Source organism: Aspergillus candidus (genome assembly GCF_002847045.1).
Source record: "Aspergillus candidus strain CBS 102.13 unplaced genomic scaffold BDW47scaffold_48, whole genome shotgun sequence".
NCBI lineage: Eukaryota > Fungi > Ascomycota > Eurotiomycetes > Eurotiales > Aspergillaceae > Aspergillus > Aspergillus candidus.
Genome location: NW_020194053.1, coordinates 163075 through 175532, shown reverse-complemented (window position 1 = coordinate 175532; position 12458 = coordinate 163075). Strand labels below are relative to the sequence as shown.

Sequence of the window (12458 nt, the reverse complement as noted above, 5' to 3'; positions counted from 1 at the left end):
CGTTTCCGCCACACCGATATTTGAGTGATGTGGATTTTGTGACCCTTTTGTCATCTACGGTCATCCGTTGTTACCAATCTATAATCTATAGCGGCGGCAAGAATGAAGAAGCAGGGACGGGTCAATCAAACCAAAAGTTGCATTTCCAGAATGTTCCTTAGATGGAGCCGACAGCTAAATGTAGATCCTCTGACACCGGAATAAACGACCTGCAGCGACGGCGTGAAATGTGGCCAGGCTTATTGGTTGGGGATGTCTTGTACCTCCATCTCCACCACTCATCCTGCATGGAGGCTTCCTCCAGTGCCGTTCATGGTCCACTGCTACCCACAAAATAACCGGGCGGAAGAGGCATTATTCCTGCTAGCATTCTCGGTGGTGAATTCAAGAGTCATATATTTTCTAGTACCCCTCTCCATGCCCGTTGTTCTCCAGCCTTAGCTCTACCAGTCATTCGTTTCTTGATTTACTACCTAGGACTCTATACTTGATCGTCCTTGGACTCAGTCCAACAGTCACTCTTTGATCAGCATCTCGCAAGCCGTTTGGTTCCCACGCTCATTTATATTCGCTCGCTTATCCTCGCCCCCTTTCCCCCGCCAGAGTGCGCCGTTCTGTCCAGCGCCTGAATGGTGCCCTTGCTCCCCATTGTTAGTCCACCTGCAGCACCCGCTGCTTGTATGACAACACCCTCTCCATCAACACCAGTGATCGCCCTGCCACACATACGTTCCGAAGCCGCCCCTAGGATCCATTACGATTTGGAAGCCCACCCGACCTCTGATCCCCTGTCGCCCGCCCGCGGTCCATCGCCTCGGCCAACCTTACTGGACAGCCGTGCCAACTCTCACGATGGCCAACCCACGCTGAAACGACAGGGTAGCACCGACTTGGTTCGGTATTTTGTATGTGCGCACCTTGATCCTCATACCATTCCTCTGCTGACGGCCGTGCCAGCATGGCCCTCGCGACCTAGACAAGCACACCAAATGGCCGGTGTTCCTTAGAATGCACGGTAGTGTGCTGCCGAAGCTCATCATCCCCCTGACCTTTGTGGCGGTTTGGTCGACGGTGGTAACAGTCGTGTCCAAATACATATATGATCGTGAGACACTCAGCCCCTCATCAATAGAAGTATAGCTGACCGTGGTGGAGTCGGGATTGACAACATCTTGCTCACCGTAACTGGTCTTGTTGTTGGCTTGGCATTGTCATTCCAAAGTACCAGGGCTTATGAAAGGTACGCCTCATGCCGCCACTCTGGGGACTGGCTCGCTAACGAAGTAGATGGGCCGATGGACGTCGGTACTGGGCAATGCTTCACCAAGCCTCTCGGAATCTGGCCCGCACCATCTGGATGTGCACGTTGGAGCGCGAAGGAGAAGAGGGCAAGGAGGACGTCTTGGATAAACTGTATGTCTGCTGTTGATGATTCAATTTCGTTGTGCCTGACTCCATCAGATCGGCCATGAACTTGATTCTGGCATTTGCGGTCGCCCTCAAACACAAACTTCGCTTCGAACCGGATGTCGCATACGATGATCTGGTAGGTTTGGTGAGTCATCTCGATACCTTCGCCAAAGATGCCCATGACCGCCAACGGTTGGATCCGGCCAAAAAATCCTTCTGGAAATCTGCTGGTGAAACCTTGTCATTGTCCATCGCAGAATCCGATCCCCGAAAGCATGTCAAGCGATCAAAGAAGCCCCTGGGCCACCTTCCTCTGGAGATTCTCAATCATCTGTCTGCCTATATTAACCAGTGGATTGAGACCGATGCCCTCAAATATAATGTGCATCAGACGCAGGCCGGTATGTCCAGCTTTGGCATTGTTCATTTTGATCGCTCCCCACCGAGCGATTTGAGACCCCTTGCTCACTAAATGCAGTCAACTGCCTGGCCACACTCAACGAAGTCGTCACCGGTGCGGAACGAGTGCTCGACACGCCCATGCCAGCGGCATATGCCATCTCCATTGCCCAAATCACTTGGATCTATGTCTTGGTGCTTCCGTTCCAGCTTTTCGACACCCTCTCCTGGGTGACCATCCCTGGCTCGATTGGTATTGCCCCCTCCCCCATGGCGTACCCACCAACCTCTAATCTTATTCCACAGCGGCCGCATATATCATCCTAGGCCTTTCCGCCATCGGTCGCGAAATCGAAAACCCGTTCGGTGACGACGTCAATGACCTGCCCCTGGACACCTATTGTCGACGCATCTCCCAGGAGCTGGATATGATCACCGCCACGCCTCCGCCAATCGCTCGGAGTTTCGGCGCTCGCGATGAAAACATGGTACTATTTCCCCAAAGCACTGCCGGATATCCCGAGTGGAAGGAACGGAGTGCCAAGGAGATCCGATCCGTGCTGCGAACCAGGGTGGCCGCGCCTCCTCTTACCCCCAGCGCATCGACCATCTTCGGTAGTCCCAGCCCCAGCGCCATGGGAAGTCGTCTATCGTTGTATCCGTGAGCCGAGTTTTACAAGGGGTCGCATATATCCTGGACCCACTTTTTTTCGTAAAGTCTTTCCGCGGACACTTCCGGTTTTTACTCCTTTTTTTGGTTGTTATTCATTGAGCTTGGTTTGAACAGTTTTTCTACCTTTTATTTGCATTTCCCTGTTCTCTCTCATATTCACTTCCATTCCCCCTTTGTTATTCTGGTTTTGCCTTTCTTGCGTCGCCATTGTCTTGTTTTCATTTTTCTTTGGTTGTGTCACCGGGCACTGTGTGCACCCGTCTCTCATTAATCATCCCCTTTTCCTTTGTTACTGGTGAGGCCCCAGCACGATGTTGCCCGATTATAGATTGGAACATGTGGCACTAGTCGGTTTTGTGTATAAGAAGCATAAGTGGATAAAGTACGAAAAAAAGAGAAAAGAAAAGAAAAGAAGCCCAAAAAAAAAATACAATATGATCGTGGAGAGAAATACTATCATGATCAAAAACCTCCATGGTATTTTTCTGTTATTCTCTTATAACATCTTGTAAGTCAGTTCAATATGGCTAACACCCAGAGAAATGCCGTATGTACACGCTGAAGTAATGGCATATCCAGCATATATTGGGATACAATAGATATCGTTCCTAGTTCTAAGGAAAGTACAAATAACCTATGTACACAACCCCATATTTCCCCACTCAGATCAACGGGATTTTAGCAGTGTTCACATAATCAATGTTGTCCTTATGTGTCTCCACGCGAGGTAAAGTTGTTCCGAACAGGCAATCCCAGATACGGGTCTGTTTGCCATAGTTGTAGCTGGATTTCCAGCCTCTGCGATGGTGAAGATCATGGTCCTCGAGCATCAACTCCATCCCACACAACTTCAACAGCCAGGTCCACGGGTTCACTGCTGTTGCCTGCATACGCAGACCGCTATGACCTAGCACCTCCGTGAACACAACATATTGCTGGCATATCCACCACTCGTAAAAGCCCATGGGGAATCCCATCAATTTCATTGTGCCATATGCCATCAAGGGAATTCCAACAATGTCGAAGAATTCCTGGACCGAATCGGCATATGCCGTCAGAAGAGGGTTGGGATGCTTGGTAAGATGGTGTGTGCGATGGTATTTCCAAAGCGACTCTGATTCATGCATGGAACGGTGAAAGCCGTAGTACCAAAAGTCGAGAACGGCCGCATATACACCTGTTTCAAAGAACAGCCACACCCATGGGATTGACGATGGGGCTTTGTTGACATCATAGGCTAGAAAAACCGAGAACATTGGACGGAGTATAATAACCGACAACAGGGACTGTGCGGTAGTCCAAACCCCAACATCAGGCACCCCATCTCTGGGATGTTTATCGCCATCCAAGAACCCTATCTGATGTCCCACATGGCGGAGGACGTGTACTTCATGGACAGCATTCGCTTCTAGCGCCAAGCTGTAGAATATGTAGGCAATCCAAGGCGCAAGGTTTTGTCCGTAGTAATATATGTAGAGCTGCTGTAGGATGAGAGGGATACTGGCATGGCCGAGGACCCAAATATGAAACTGCAGTTCCGGTGCGTCGGGTACCTTGTCGGTCTTCTGGTGCACAGGGTAATCTTTATCCAGATCCAAATGATGGATGTTCAACACCTCAATAAGCCAGTGCCAACGGGTCCATTGGGCTCGATCCCATGACCGCCAGGTAGACTTCATCGAATCCTTTGGATTGCGAACGACGGAGGCCATTCTTGGAGGAGGGAGTTCAAAATGTCGGGAAAAGCAGAGATAGAGTAGAATATTGAGATAATAGTGCGAAATTATGTTCCATCGAATATTGATTCGAGAGGCCACCTTAGGCTCGGTACCCCGCCATTTAAGAGCCATATATCAGGCTACCCCACGTGAAGACATGGGTTTTGACGCTTGGGTCTATTTGGAACCGAGGTGTGGATCTGTGGGGTTTTGATTCATTCGAAGCACCGATAACGAATAACATGGGGATTGCCTACCCCAACGCTTTAATAGCAAGGTTTTACTAGGTTGTTTCTACAACTTGAAAGCTTAATGAGGAAGTAGTTCCGAGCATCAATCGGCATACAGAGACGTCATATATAGAAATCTCTAAGGGGAATGACGAAGTACACAGACATTCCTTCCATCTTTCTACCAGTACATTGACTGGGGACCTGCAGCCGCTCCTTCCAATCTCTGTCCCGTCGAGCCTATTCAAGAGGTCGGAACATCATTATCCGATGCCTAGAGTGTGAAATAGGATTTCGCGGCCTGGTCTAGTGCAAGATGTTCATAATCCCGGTGGATGCATCGTTCCCGGCCACCTCTACATGTTTGTCGACATTAATATAGAGCTAAAGATATTAGAGAGCCGCGTATGTTGTCTGCAGACCGGTAGCCACGTATGCTCTATCATCGTACGGCTTCATTATACTGAAGAAGGATGCAATTGACCTTGAAACAGTCGAAAGCCAACCAATGAACCCTATATCAATGGTTTGTAGTGCATCTAGTACCCCTCCAGACGCTGAACCCATCCATCCCCGTCACAGATCAGACAATCATGCTCAAGGACCCAAGTCGAAGATTTGCTGAATCGCAATGATCACCCGCAAGAGCCCATGTTAAATCACTTAGCTCGCCCCACATTATCGTGAGGGCCCCACTCTCCATGATGTTAGTGGACGATGTGCAAAGGTTACTTTATTGAGTATTCTCTGCGATAGGCACAAAACGAAATCCACGGTTCATGGACTGCTGTCCGACGGAATGATGGTCCTACTATGCCAAGTCTCATGATTGAGTGCTGTTCTCCATGGCGTCTCGAAGATGTATATTTTCAAACATAATCGGTAATCTGGAAGCTGGTGATGAGTGGATAGCACTGAATCGGATGACACGGCTTGTATAACGGTGGTGCGTCATAAATCCATCATGGAATCCACATGTAGCAAGTGTCGGGTAATTTTCACTGGGCAGCAATGAAATGGCATCCTCTCACGGTCCTTGTGATAGCATGTCAATACTGGGCTGTTGAAATATATAGGCAAAGCAAAAGCCTTTTCTTGGCGCTTCAAATGGAAGTTATTTTACATTGCTAGAATGCTAGACATTGGACCCCATGAGATGTGTTGCTAGTACTGCACAAATTCCTCTCATCCAGTCAAGCCGACGAGTCGTAAACATAGATAGTAGTTTTTCTTAGCTATCCCTGGCACACACCCCTCAACCTTTATTTAGTAGACATGAGGATCGAAACATTCGCTATTCTTAGCTCTAGTATCATATGCTTTGGCCTATTTTAGATGACTTGGTTTCTAGGTCTGGCACTGACACTGATCTTTTCGGGTACTGGTTTGCAAAGTAGGTCTTTCTGAGGTGGGTGAGAGCCAAACTCATGATCTCTCAAAAAAAGAAGGGCTCATAATCCCTTAACCAGTATGTCAGAATGCTGACCTGTGTTTAATATCGGGCTTATTCTAACTGGTATCTTGAACAGGTTTGCTATCTCGAGGGTATATATTCTCACACAGCCCCTGGCTACCCTAATAAAGACCCTAAAGTCAGTTCCGTATCTGTTTGCATATTTGTTTTGAAGGAGATACGGTATGGGATTCATCCATGAACAAGACTTTTGTTGGAGAGCATCAATGATGTTAGACCAATGTTTGTCATTCCCATTGTAATGGAACATTGGTGGGTTTTAATTCGGTGCTAGAAACATGTGACAGATATTAACACTACTTTGTACGGCTTTGAGACATGTTGGATTAGTACTGGTGGCTGACTTTTGTAATGATATTGAAAGTCTTGTTCTGGTCGGGAATCAACTTCATTCACTACTAGTATCATCCTGAACTTATAACTTAACCATATATACCATTCTTTCTGGTTTCTCTGGGCACTGTTGGGGTCTTTCAATGACTACATTTTCCACACTCTTTTATATACATCACGCGATATTGATACTGATTAGAATTTAAAGTACTTCCATCACATGTATCTCTGATGAAGATAGAGAAGGGCCAATAGGTGGCATCATTCGAAAACGACCAATCATAAAGGGGAGATCCATAAGAAGCAGCTAATATAACCATGGCCAGCACATTCTGCCCATTAGACTTGTAGTAAAAGGTATAGTGAAGTCTGTGTGACTTACTATCAGGAAGTGGGACAATACTTTTCATGCTGACGAACATGCCAGGATATTATCCAGTATTTAAGTCAATTCCTGGATATCTGAAGAGCTTAGATATAAAATGACTGGATAAATATCAGTGGAACTGATTAGGTTGACAAGACCTGGAAAGGAATAAGGACCTAGATGGCTTATAACAACAGGCTTGAAAGTTGCAAAAATACTAAATGTACACTATTTAATTCAAACAAGAGATTATTCAAGCACATGGCGCTTGTATAATAATTGGACAAGGAAGATATCCCTATGGTAGTGTGCATAGATAAAGAAACGAAAACATTGCAGACCCTCCACAGAGCCAGGTATACATTGGAGACAATATACACAATCAACACTAGGAACAGAAAGTATTAAAACCCAAGCCAACCACTGGGTCTAGTTATGTGACCTTTTGTGTACTACTCCGTACATAGTCACTTGCTCTAGTTGTGAAGAATATTCCATTTCACATCAATAGCACCTTCGGCTCCCTGTAGTCCACATCCAATGATTCCTGATGCACCAACTTTGCCATCCTTACCAAAGTCTCGTATCGAATTGGTGATCATGTTGTAGATATCACCATTACCAATCCTGAATCGAGCAGAGTTGATACCCTGGCCTTCCACCCCAAAAGCACATGTTCCAGCCTGGATGAGCTGATGGTGACGGCCGTCGGGGTAGACTTTCCAGTCCCCTCCACCCTTGATGTTGTTCTTCATGATCTCGCAGTCGCTTATGAGTGGAGAAGCCCCACTAGTTTCATTATCATAATCGTGGGCATCGACTTCGCATACAACATTGAGACCGCGCTTGTCGAGTTGAGGGTGAGCATAAGCTGCGGTGAGAAGAAAGGCACAGGAGATTGTAGTAAAAAGGTGCATTGTATCAGGAATGGCAGAGTTGCCAATGGAAGGGCTATGGATATTGAGAAGTTTGTGGTCGTGGTTAGATGTACTCTATTTCTCAGGAAGGTCACGGGAATTTATATACCCCATTTCCCAGTGCCCCCTAGGCTCCTATACTTACACAAATCAAGGTTTGGGTATGTAGATCTCTAAAATCGCGAGTCGTTAGGGCTTATCGGACTATGGAAGGGCGTGGGCATCAGACCTAGCAGCACTTGGTCACTTGATGCTAAACTTCTACCAGCTGCTTGATGAATATGAGTGACAAATTAATTACTTTTGAATCTGGTATAAATGCCAAGACTGTGTGTGAGCTTATTCTGGAAACAGGGAGGAAATTGAGAACAGAGCATCCTGTTCTTGCTAATGATTGTTCAACTGGAATAAATTTATTCAACTGTCTGTGTGTAAAGCATTATACTTGGTTATATCTGGTTGATCTTTACAAGTTTTATCAACGGCTGGAGGGCTCTAGTAGGACTAGTCAGCTTGTATCTTATCTAGTTATATAATATATTGTAGAACTCTCATTCCTTGCCACTAGACCAAAAACACCAATTGGCGAGTGTTTAGGGCTTGAAACTATTGATATCCAACATATATTATTCTTTTAGAAATAGAGGAGCAAATGCCGGATTTTTCTATGGATACTTAATTAAACTTTATAACTAGCTTCTAGTCTAAGAGAAAACTGTTAAAATCCCAGGCACTCTCATATTCTTGTACATAATGTGAAGAATAAATGAGAGACCACTAATTTAGAATGATGTTATAGATAATCTCTATCTCTTTGATAACTTGGCTATTTATAACAGCAGCGGGAATTGAACCTGCTACTTTTTATCATAGGTCTGGGTTAGACTCCTTACTAACCAGAGATCTCTTTGGAGTCAACCAGGTGACCTGCCAACTCAGCCACCACGCCGCCTTTTATTCGACTGTCCAGTACCATGTACAGATATGCCGGTGCTACAATTCTGTACTATTCAATGATCGTTTACATGTCCCGAATGAGATAGACTGTAGATCTGTGGGGTATGTTTGGGGCTAAAATGCCCTACTAATGGAGAAAGTATGAGGATTCATGGAGCATTCCTCATTATAAGCACTACTAATAAGCAGTAACAACTGCGTCCTGTCTCACCGGAATCCTACAGTCTTGAACGCAGGGGTAAGAGAAAATGATTCGCTGTGAGTATTATGCCAATATCATCCTGTAAAGTCTATATTGTGATAACCCTGGTACACAAAGAATGTGCAGAGCAGTTGATGGCTGATTCATTTGAACCTAATTCCCATGATAATGTGTAATGCAACCACCACCATAAACACTAACAGGGGAGATGTAAATAGTAGTCATCTGATCGAACTGACTATTGCCCAAGCGTAATTGTGCCTGCGAGGCGCCATTTTTCGGGGCCCTTTTTGCAACTTATATTTGGTAATGATTATCGCTATCTAGAATACCTAAAAAGATCTATCTGCGACCTGGGCCAGGCACCACACTGGTCACCTGACATTATCCTTTCCCGTGAGCACGGAAATGGTGAACACGACGTAAGCTGCCCATGAAGTCGGATTAAGGGGACAACGTCCTCAATACTAGGTTCTCCCCGTCACTGATACATCGCCAACGCCGCTCAACATTGGTAGGTTGGTACTTTTCTACAGCATATTAACCAGAAAAGGTTGCTGGCATGGCTTGAGTTGACAGTAAAATGATAATGCTGGGTGATTCTCGCTAGGATAGTCACCATGAGAGACGGATGGTTGTCCATGAATAGAACAGGCTTGACTGCCGATGCGGGCGCCCAATCTATCACTGTGTCCGGGCACGGATGGTCGCCATGATAACTACCAGACCCTTCCTGTCAAGAAATGAAAGCTGTTAATAACGAAAGGATATTTCGTCACAAAGGGAGCTGTCAGGAAATTCTCTAGTAGACAGTAATTTACTGATTTTGAGATTTTCACAGGTCAGGCCAACTTTCACTCAAACACACTCCCGACGCCTGGTTTCGCCGTCCAGATTTTAACAATTCTCAAGCCAAGTGACTCTATCAGGCCATACCACTGACTCTCTGTGCGCTCATCTGACCGATCTGCATCATAACCAAATCCAATTTGGTAGTCTCCCAATAGGCGCCAGTCTCCTGCATCACATTCTCCTTCAACAACCTTTTGCTGTACCCCGGCTCCATGGCCGACACCACATTGTCCAGGACCTTGTGGCAAAGATTGTCCAGCCAGTCGTAAAGAGTCGAGTGCATATAGTAGGCTCGGGTACCCGGTGAGATGGTATTAGACTCCATAATTACTACCCAGAGAGAGGCACGCGTGGCCTGAGTGGCTGTGTTGAGCATACCGTTGATCGGTTGTGGCTGGAAGAAATTGTGCGCCATGACTTCAATCGACAGATCCAGACCCTTGGCAGAGCAGACAACTTCATACAGGTCCTGCAGCACCAATCGCCCGGTAACAACGAGCCATTTGTGGCGGAAATCGGCTAGGTCGTGTCTGAATCTTCCGTCCGTATCTACCAGCAGGGCATCCTCTTTTTCAATTCCCGCTTTCTGAATTAGTCTCTGTTGCCTAGGATAGAAGTCTGCATCCATACATTGGCCCCAGCCCTGAGCGTACCTCTACATATGATTATTGAATTGCTTAGCCGTTTAGAGCCCCTACTATACGTGTCTAAAGCGCACCACGTTGGTTCCGTATATCCAGCTAGCATGTCGTGGCTGTTGGGCTGGTTGGATTGCGACGGTTATTTTTCTTCAAAAATGGAAGAGCCATGATGCCTTTAGTACACCGACGTGTCCTAGAATTGATGTATTGAATGGGATTACGTTGTGTCCGCGGCAGGCTCACATGGGAGAGAATGCGCCACTGAACCGCTCCACGGCTAAAACCGTCGAGAGTCCATTCGCGTGATACTGGACCGGGCCTGTTTCAGTAATGACACCCATTTCAGCCAGATGTTTCATCAAGCGGCCTGTTCTCCTGGTTAGCTTCTACATCACCCATGGTACGGCGATGCTGACTTACCGAGCAAGGATAGTTTTGTCGTAGCCTCTGCGAGCTCTTTAACCGAATTGGGACTGTCATTCTTGGCGAGAACAGGGGAGAGCTTCAAAGCGACGGCATTTTCGATCGCCGCGTAACTGGTGGACTGCAATCATGACCCACAGAAATCAGCTGGCTATTATGTACTACAAGGCATTTGGTAACGCGAGGAGGAAGTGGCGCACCTCAGACCAACAATGTCAGGCGATGGCTACGCGTGGAGTCTCCAGGGCATACGTCAAGCACGGCTGACCTCGAGCAACTCTATACGGGATCGGAGGCTCTGGGTGATGTAGTCCTTTCTATGGCAGGAGATTTGCTGCAGGAATGCTGGAACTTGGTCCGGCAGATTCAAGCTCACGGCCAGCTGGTCCACGTCAATGCATACACTCTGTATGTGTGTCATGATGAGTCGGCTAACTTTGGGAGAAAACAAAAGTTCTACGTTCCAATGAGGATCTGGTCATGATAGGAAAGATGTAGATGTGTATGGCAATATCTTTGATTGCTTGACCCACTTTCGGCTTGGTTTCCACGGTATGTAGGGTAGTATTCCAGAGAAACAATGAAACAACGCCCTGGCGAATTGTTTGATAGTATATCAGAGTTCAATGGCCATTTTGTGTAGTCACTCTCAAGCAACCTGCATGTCAACCAATGGCAATGCCCTATGCTACAGAACCCTCTATAGATGCGACCGATTGTGGCGAAAACCACCATGTGCCAGCTTGCATATTGATTTATCACAGTAGCACACCTTCCAAAACACCCAGTCCCAAAATCAGATCCACGACTTTCATGACGATTCCGGGCACGGTAGACAAAAACCAATCGCGAAATCGTGCTAGAGCTTCCTCCTGTGTCCTAGGACTCCCGGGGGTAGAATTTTGTTGGCCGTTGCATTTACCCAGACCAGCCATCACCAACCCCTCGCATCCAATTGACGCCCACCAGCTCCAAGCCATGTTTTTCTACCCACTTGGCGGCAGGAAAGGATCGCCGCTGCACGAACTCTTCCCCTCCTACATCCTCTTTGCGTGGTGCAAATGCCGTAGGTTCTCGAAAAAGCAAAAAGAGATAGCGATGGGGATTGGACCTGCCTGAGTTAGGGCGCGGTCCGAGGCGTCAGCCAGCAACACTTACTCATCTTTGGGGCCGGGCCCCAGATATTCAGTCAGGACAGTGGACGATTGATTGTCAGCAGGTGAGGGCTGCAAGCCCGACACCACCCAATGTCTCCAGTAGGCAAATTTGGGATCTTCGGGGGTTGGAGCATCAGGGTCGACCAGGAGAAGAGTATAAAGTCGGGATGGCGCATTCTCCTAGAATATGGCTGAATTGGAATTTGGCATTGCTTCGGATTGGATCCAGGTACACACCTCAGGAGCAAATGACACTACAGGAGGAAACTTGCATTCACTGGCCCGAAAAACATTTCCCAGGTGAACAGCCTTGGAGTCAAATGACACGTCAAGGCGCGTGGCCGGACTAAAATGGGGGGGGATGAGAGGGGCGGACTGCTCTAGCAACCCGGCCTGAAGCAACGATGCAGACAATTCCTGATGGAGAGAGGTGAGAGACATGGTGAGTGGTAGCCATTCTTGATTGCAACCCTAGCCGGCAGGCAGGTCTTTATATACCAATGCGCTGGCTCGTTGCGATCCCCGACTGGTGGAAAAATGTCCACGCCAAGTCCGTTTCTTCGCCGTCCCGAGCAGCCATGGTCAAGGGGTAGAATTATCAATGATAATCTAGGGAGCCCTGGAGAACTTCGTGGTCCATGTATCGAGGCATAGTGGCGTGAGAGCCAAGACCACAAATGGGCCAAGTCAAGTCATCGTGGGAGA

At 47.2% G+C, this 12458-nt stretch overlaps 5 protein-coding genes across 5 annotated transcripts; 1 reads left to right on the top strand and 4 right to left on the bottom strand.

Annotated features, from left to right (window-relative positions):
- Positions 1 to 430: 430 nt before the first annotated feature.
- Positions 431 to 2807, top strand: BDW47DRAFT_110674 (UPF0187-domain-containing protein). Its single transcript, XM_024813778.1, has 7 exons — positions 431 to 905; positions 958 to 1105; positions 1156 to 1240; positions 1288 to 1413; positions 1462 to 1811; positions 1889 to 2062; positions 2116 to 2807. Exons 1-7 carry the CDS (start codon positions 630 to 632, stop codon positions 2472 to 2474), a joined length of 1518 nt encoding a protein of 505 aa, XP_024669359.1. The 5' UTR covers positions 431 to 629; the 3' UTR covers positions 2475 to 2807.
- Positions 2808 to 3144: 337 nt separating this feature from the next.
- On the bottom strand, positions 3145 to 4247 carry BDW47DRAFT_133554 (sterol desaturase family protein; the record flags this gene model as incomplete). The annotated part of the gene is made up of 1 exon (XM_024817863.1): positions 3145 to 4247. The coding sequence occupies exon 1, from the start codon at positions 4192 to 4194 to the stop codon at positions 3145 to 3147; it is 1050 nt and encodes a 349-aa protein (XP_024669358.1). The 5' UTR covers positions 4195 to 4247.
- Positions 4248 to 7073: 2826 nt separating this feature from the next.
- BDW47DRAFT_110673 (putative necrosis-inducing factor-domain-containing protein) lies at positions 7074 to 7555 on the bottom strand. The gene has a single exon (XM_024813777.1). It carries the CDS (start codon positions 7519 to 7521, stop codon positions 7081 to 7083), a length of 441 nt encoding a protein of 146 aa, XP_024669357.1. The 5' UTR covers positions 7522 to 7555; the 3' UTR covers positions 7074 to 7080.
- A 1979-nt stretch (positions 7556 to 9534) lies between these two features.
- BDW47DRAFT_119652 (uncharacterized protein) lies at positions 9535 to 11017 on the bottom strand (the record flags this gene model as incomplete). Its single annotated transcript, XM_024815377.1, has 7 exons — positions 9535 to 9624; positions 9660 to 9823; positions 9911 to 10150; positions 10311 to 10366; positions 10417 to 10540; positions 10594 to 10717; positions 10865 to 11017. 7 exons carry the CDS (start codon positions 11015 to 11017, stop codon positions 9535 to 9537), a joined length of 951 nt encoding a protein of 316 aa, XP_024669356.1.
- Positions 11018 to 11199: 182 nt separating this feature from the next.
- BDW47DRAFT_133552 (YbhB/YbcL family Raf kinase inhibitor-like protein) lies at positions 11200 to 12194 on the bottom strand (the record flags this gene model as incomplete). The annotated part of the gene is made up of 3 exons (XM_024817862.1): positions 11200 to 11707; positions 11755 to 11933; positions 11991 to 12194. The coding sequence occupies 3 exons, from the start codon at positions 12192 to 12194 to the stop codon at positions 11515 to 11517; spliced, it is 576 nt and encodes a 191-aa protein (XP_024669355.1). The 3' UTR covers positions 11200 to 11514.
- Between the last annotated feature and the right edge of the window lie 264 nt (positions 12195 to 12458).

Bases quoted from the DNA above. Each gene is read 5' to 3' on its own strand.
- BDW47DRAFT_110673 (XM_024813777.1), bottom strand. From the start codon at position 7,521: ATGCACCTTTTTACTACAATCTCCTGTGCCTTTCTTCTCACCGCAGCT.
- BDW47DRAFT_110674 (XM_024813778.1), top strand. From the start codon at position 630: ATGGTGCCCTTGCTCCCCATTGTTAGTCCACCTGCAGCACCCGCTGCT. The intron at 1,106-1,155 runs GTGAGACACTCA...ACCGTGGTGGAG, and splicing joins GTCCAAATACATATATGATC to TCGGGATTGACAACATCTTG. The intron at 2,063-2,115 runs GTATTGCCCCCT...CTTATTCCACAG, and splicing joins GACCATCCCTGGCTCGATTG to CGGCCGCATATATCATCCTA.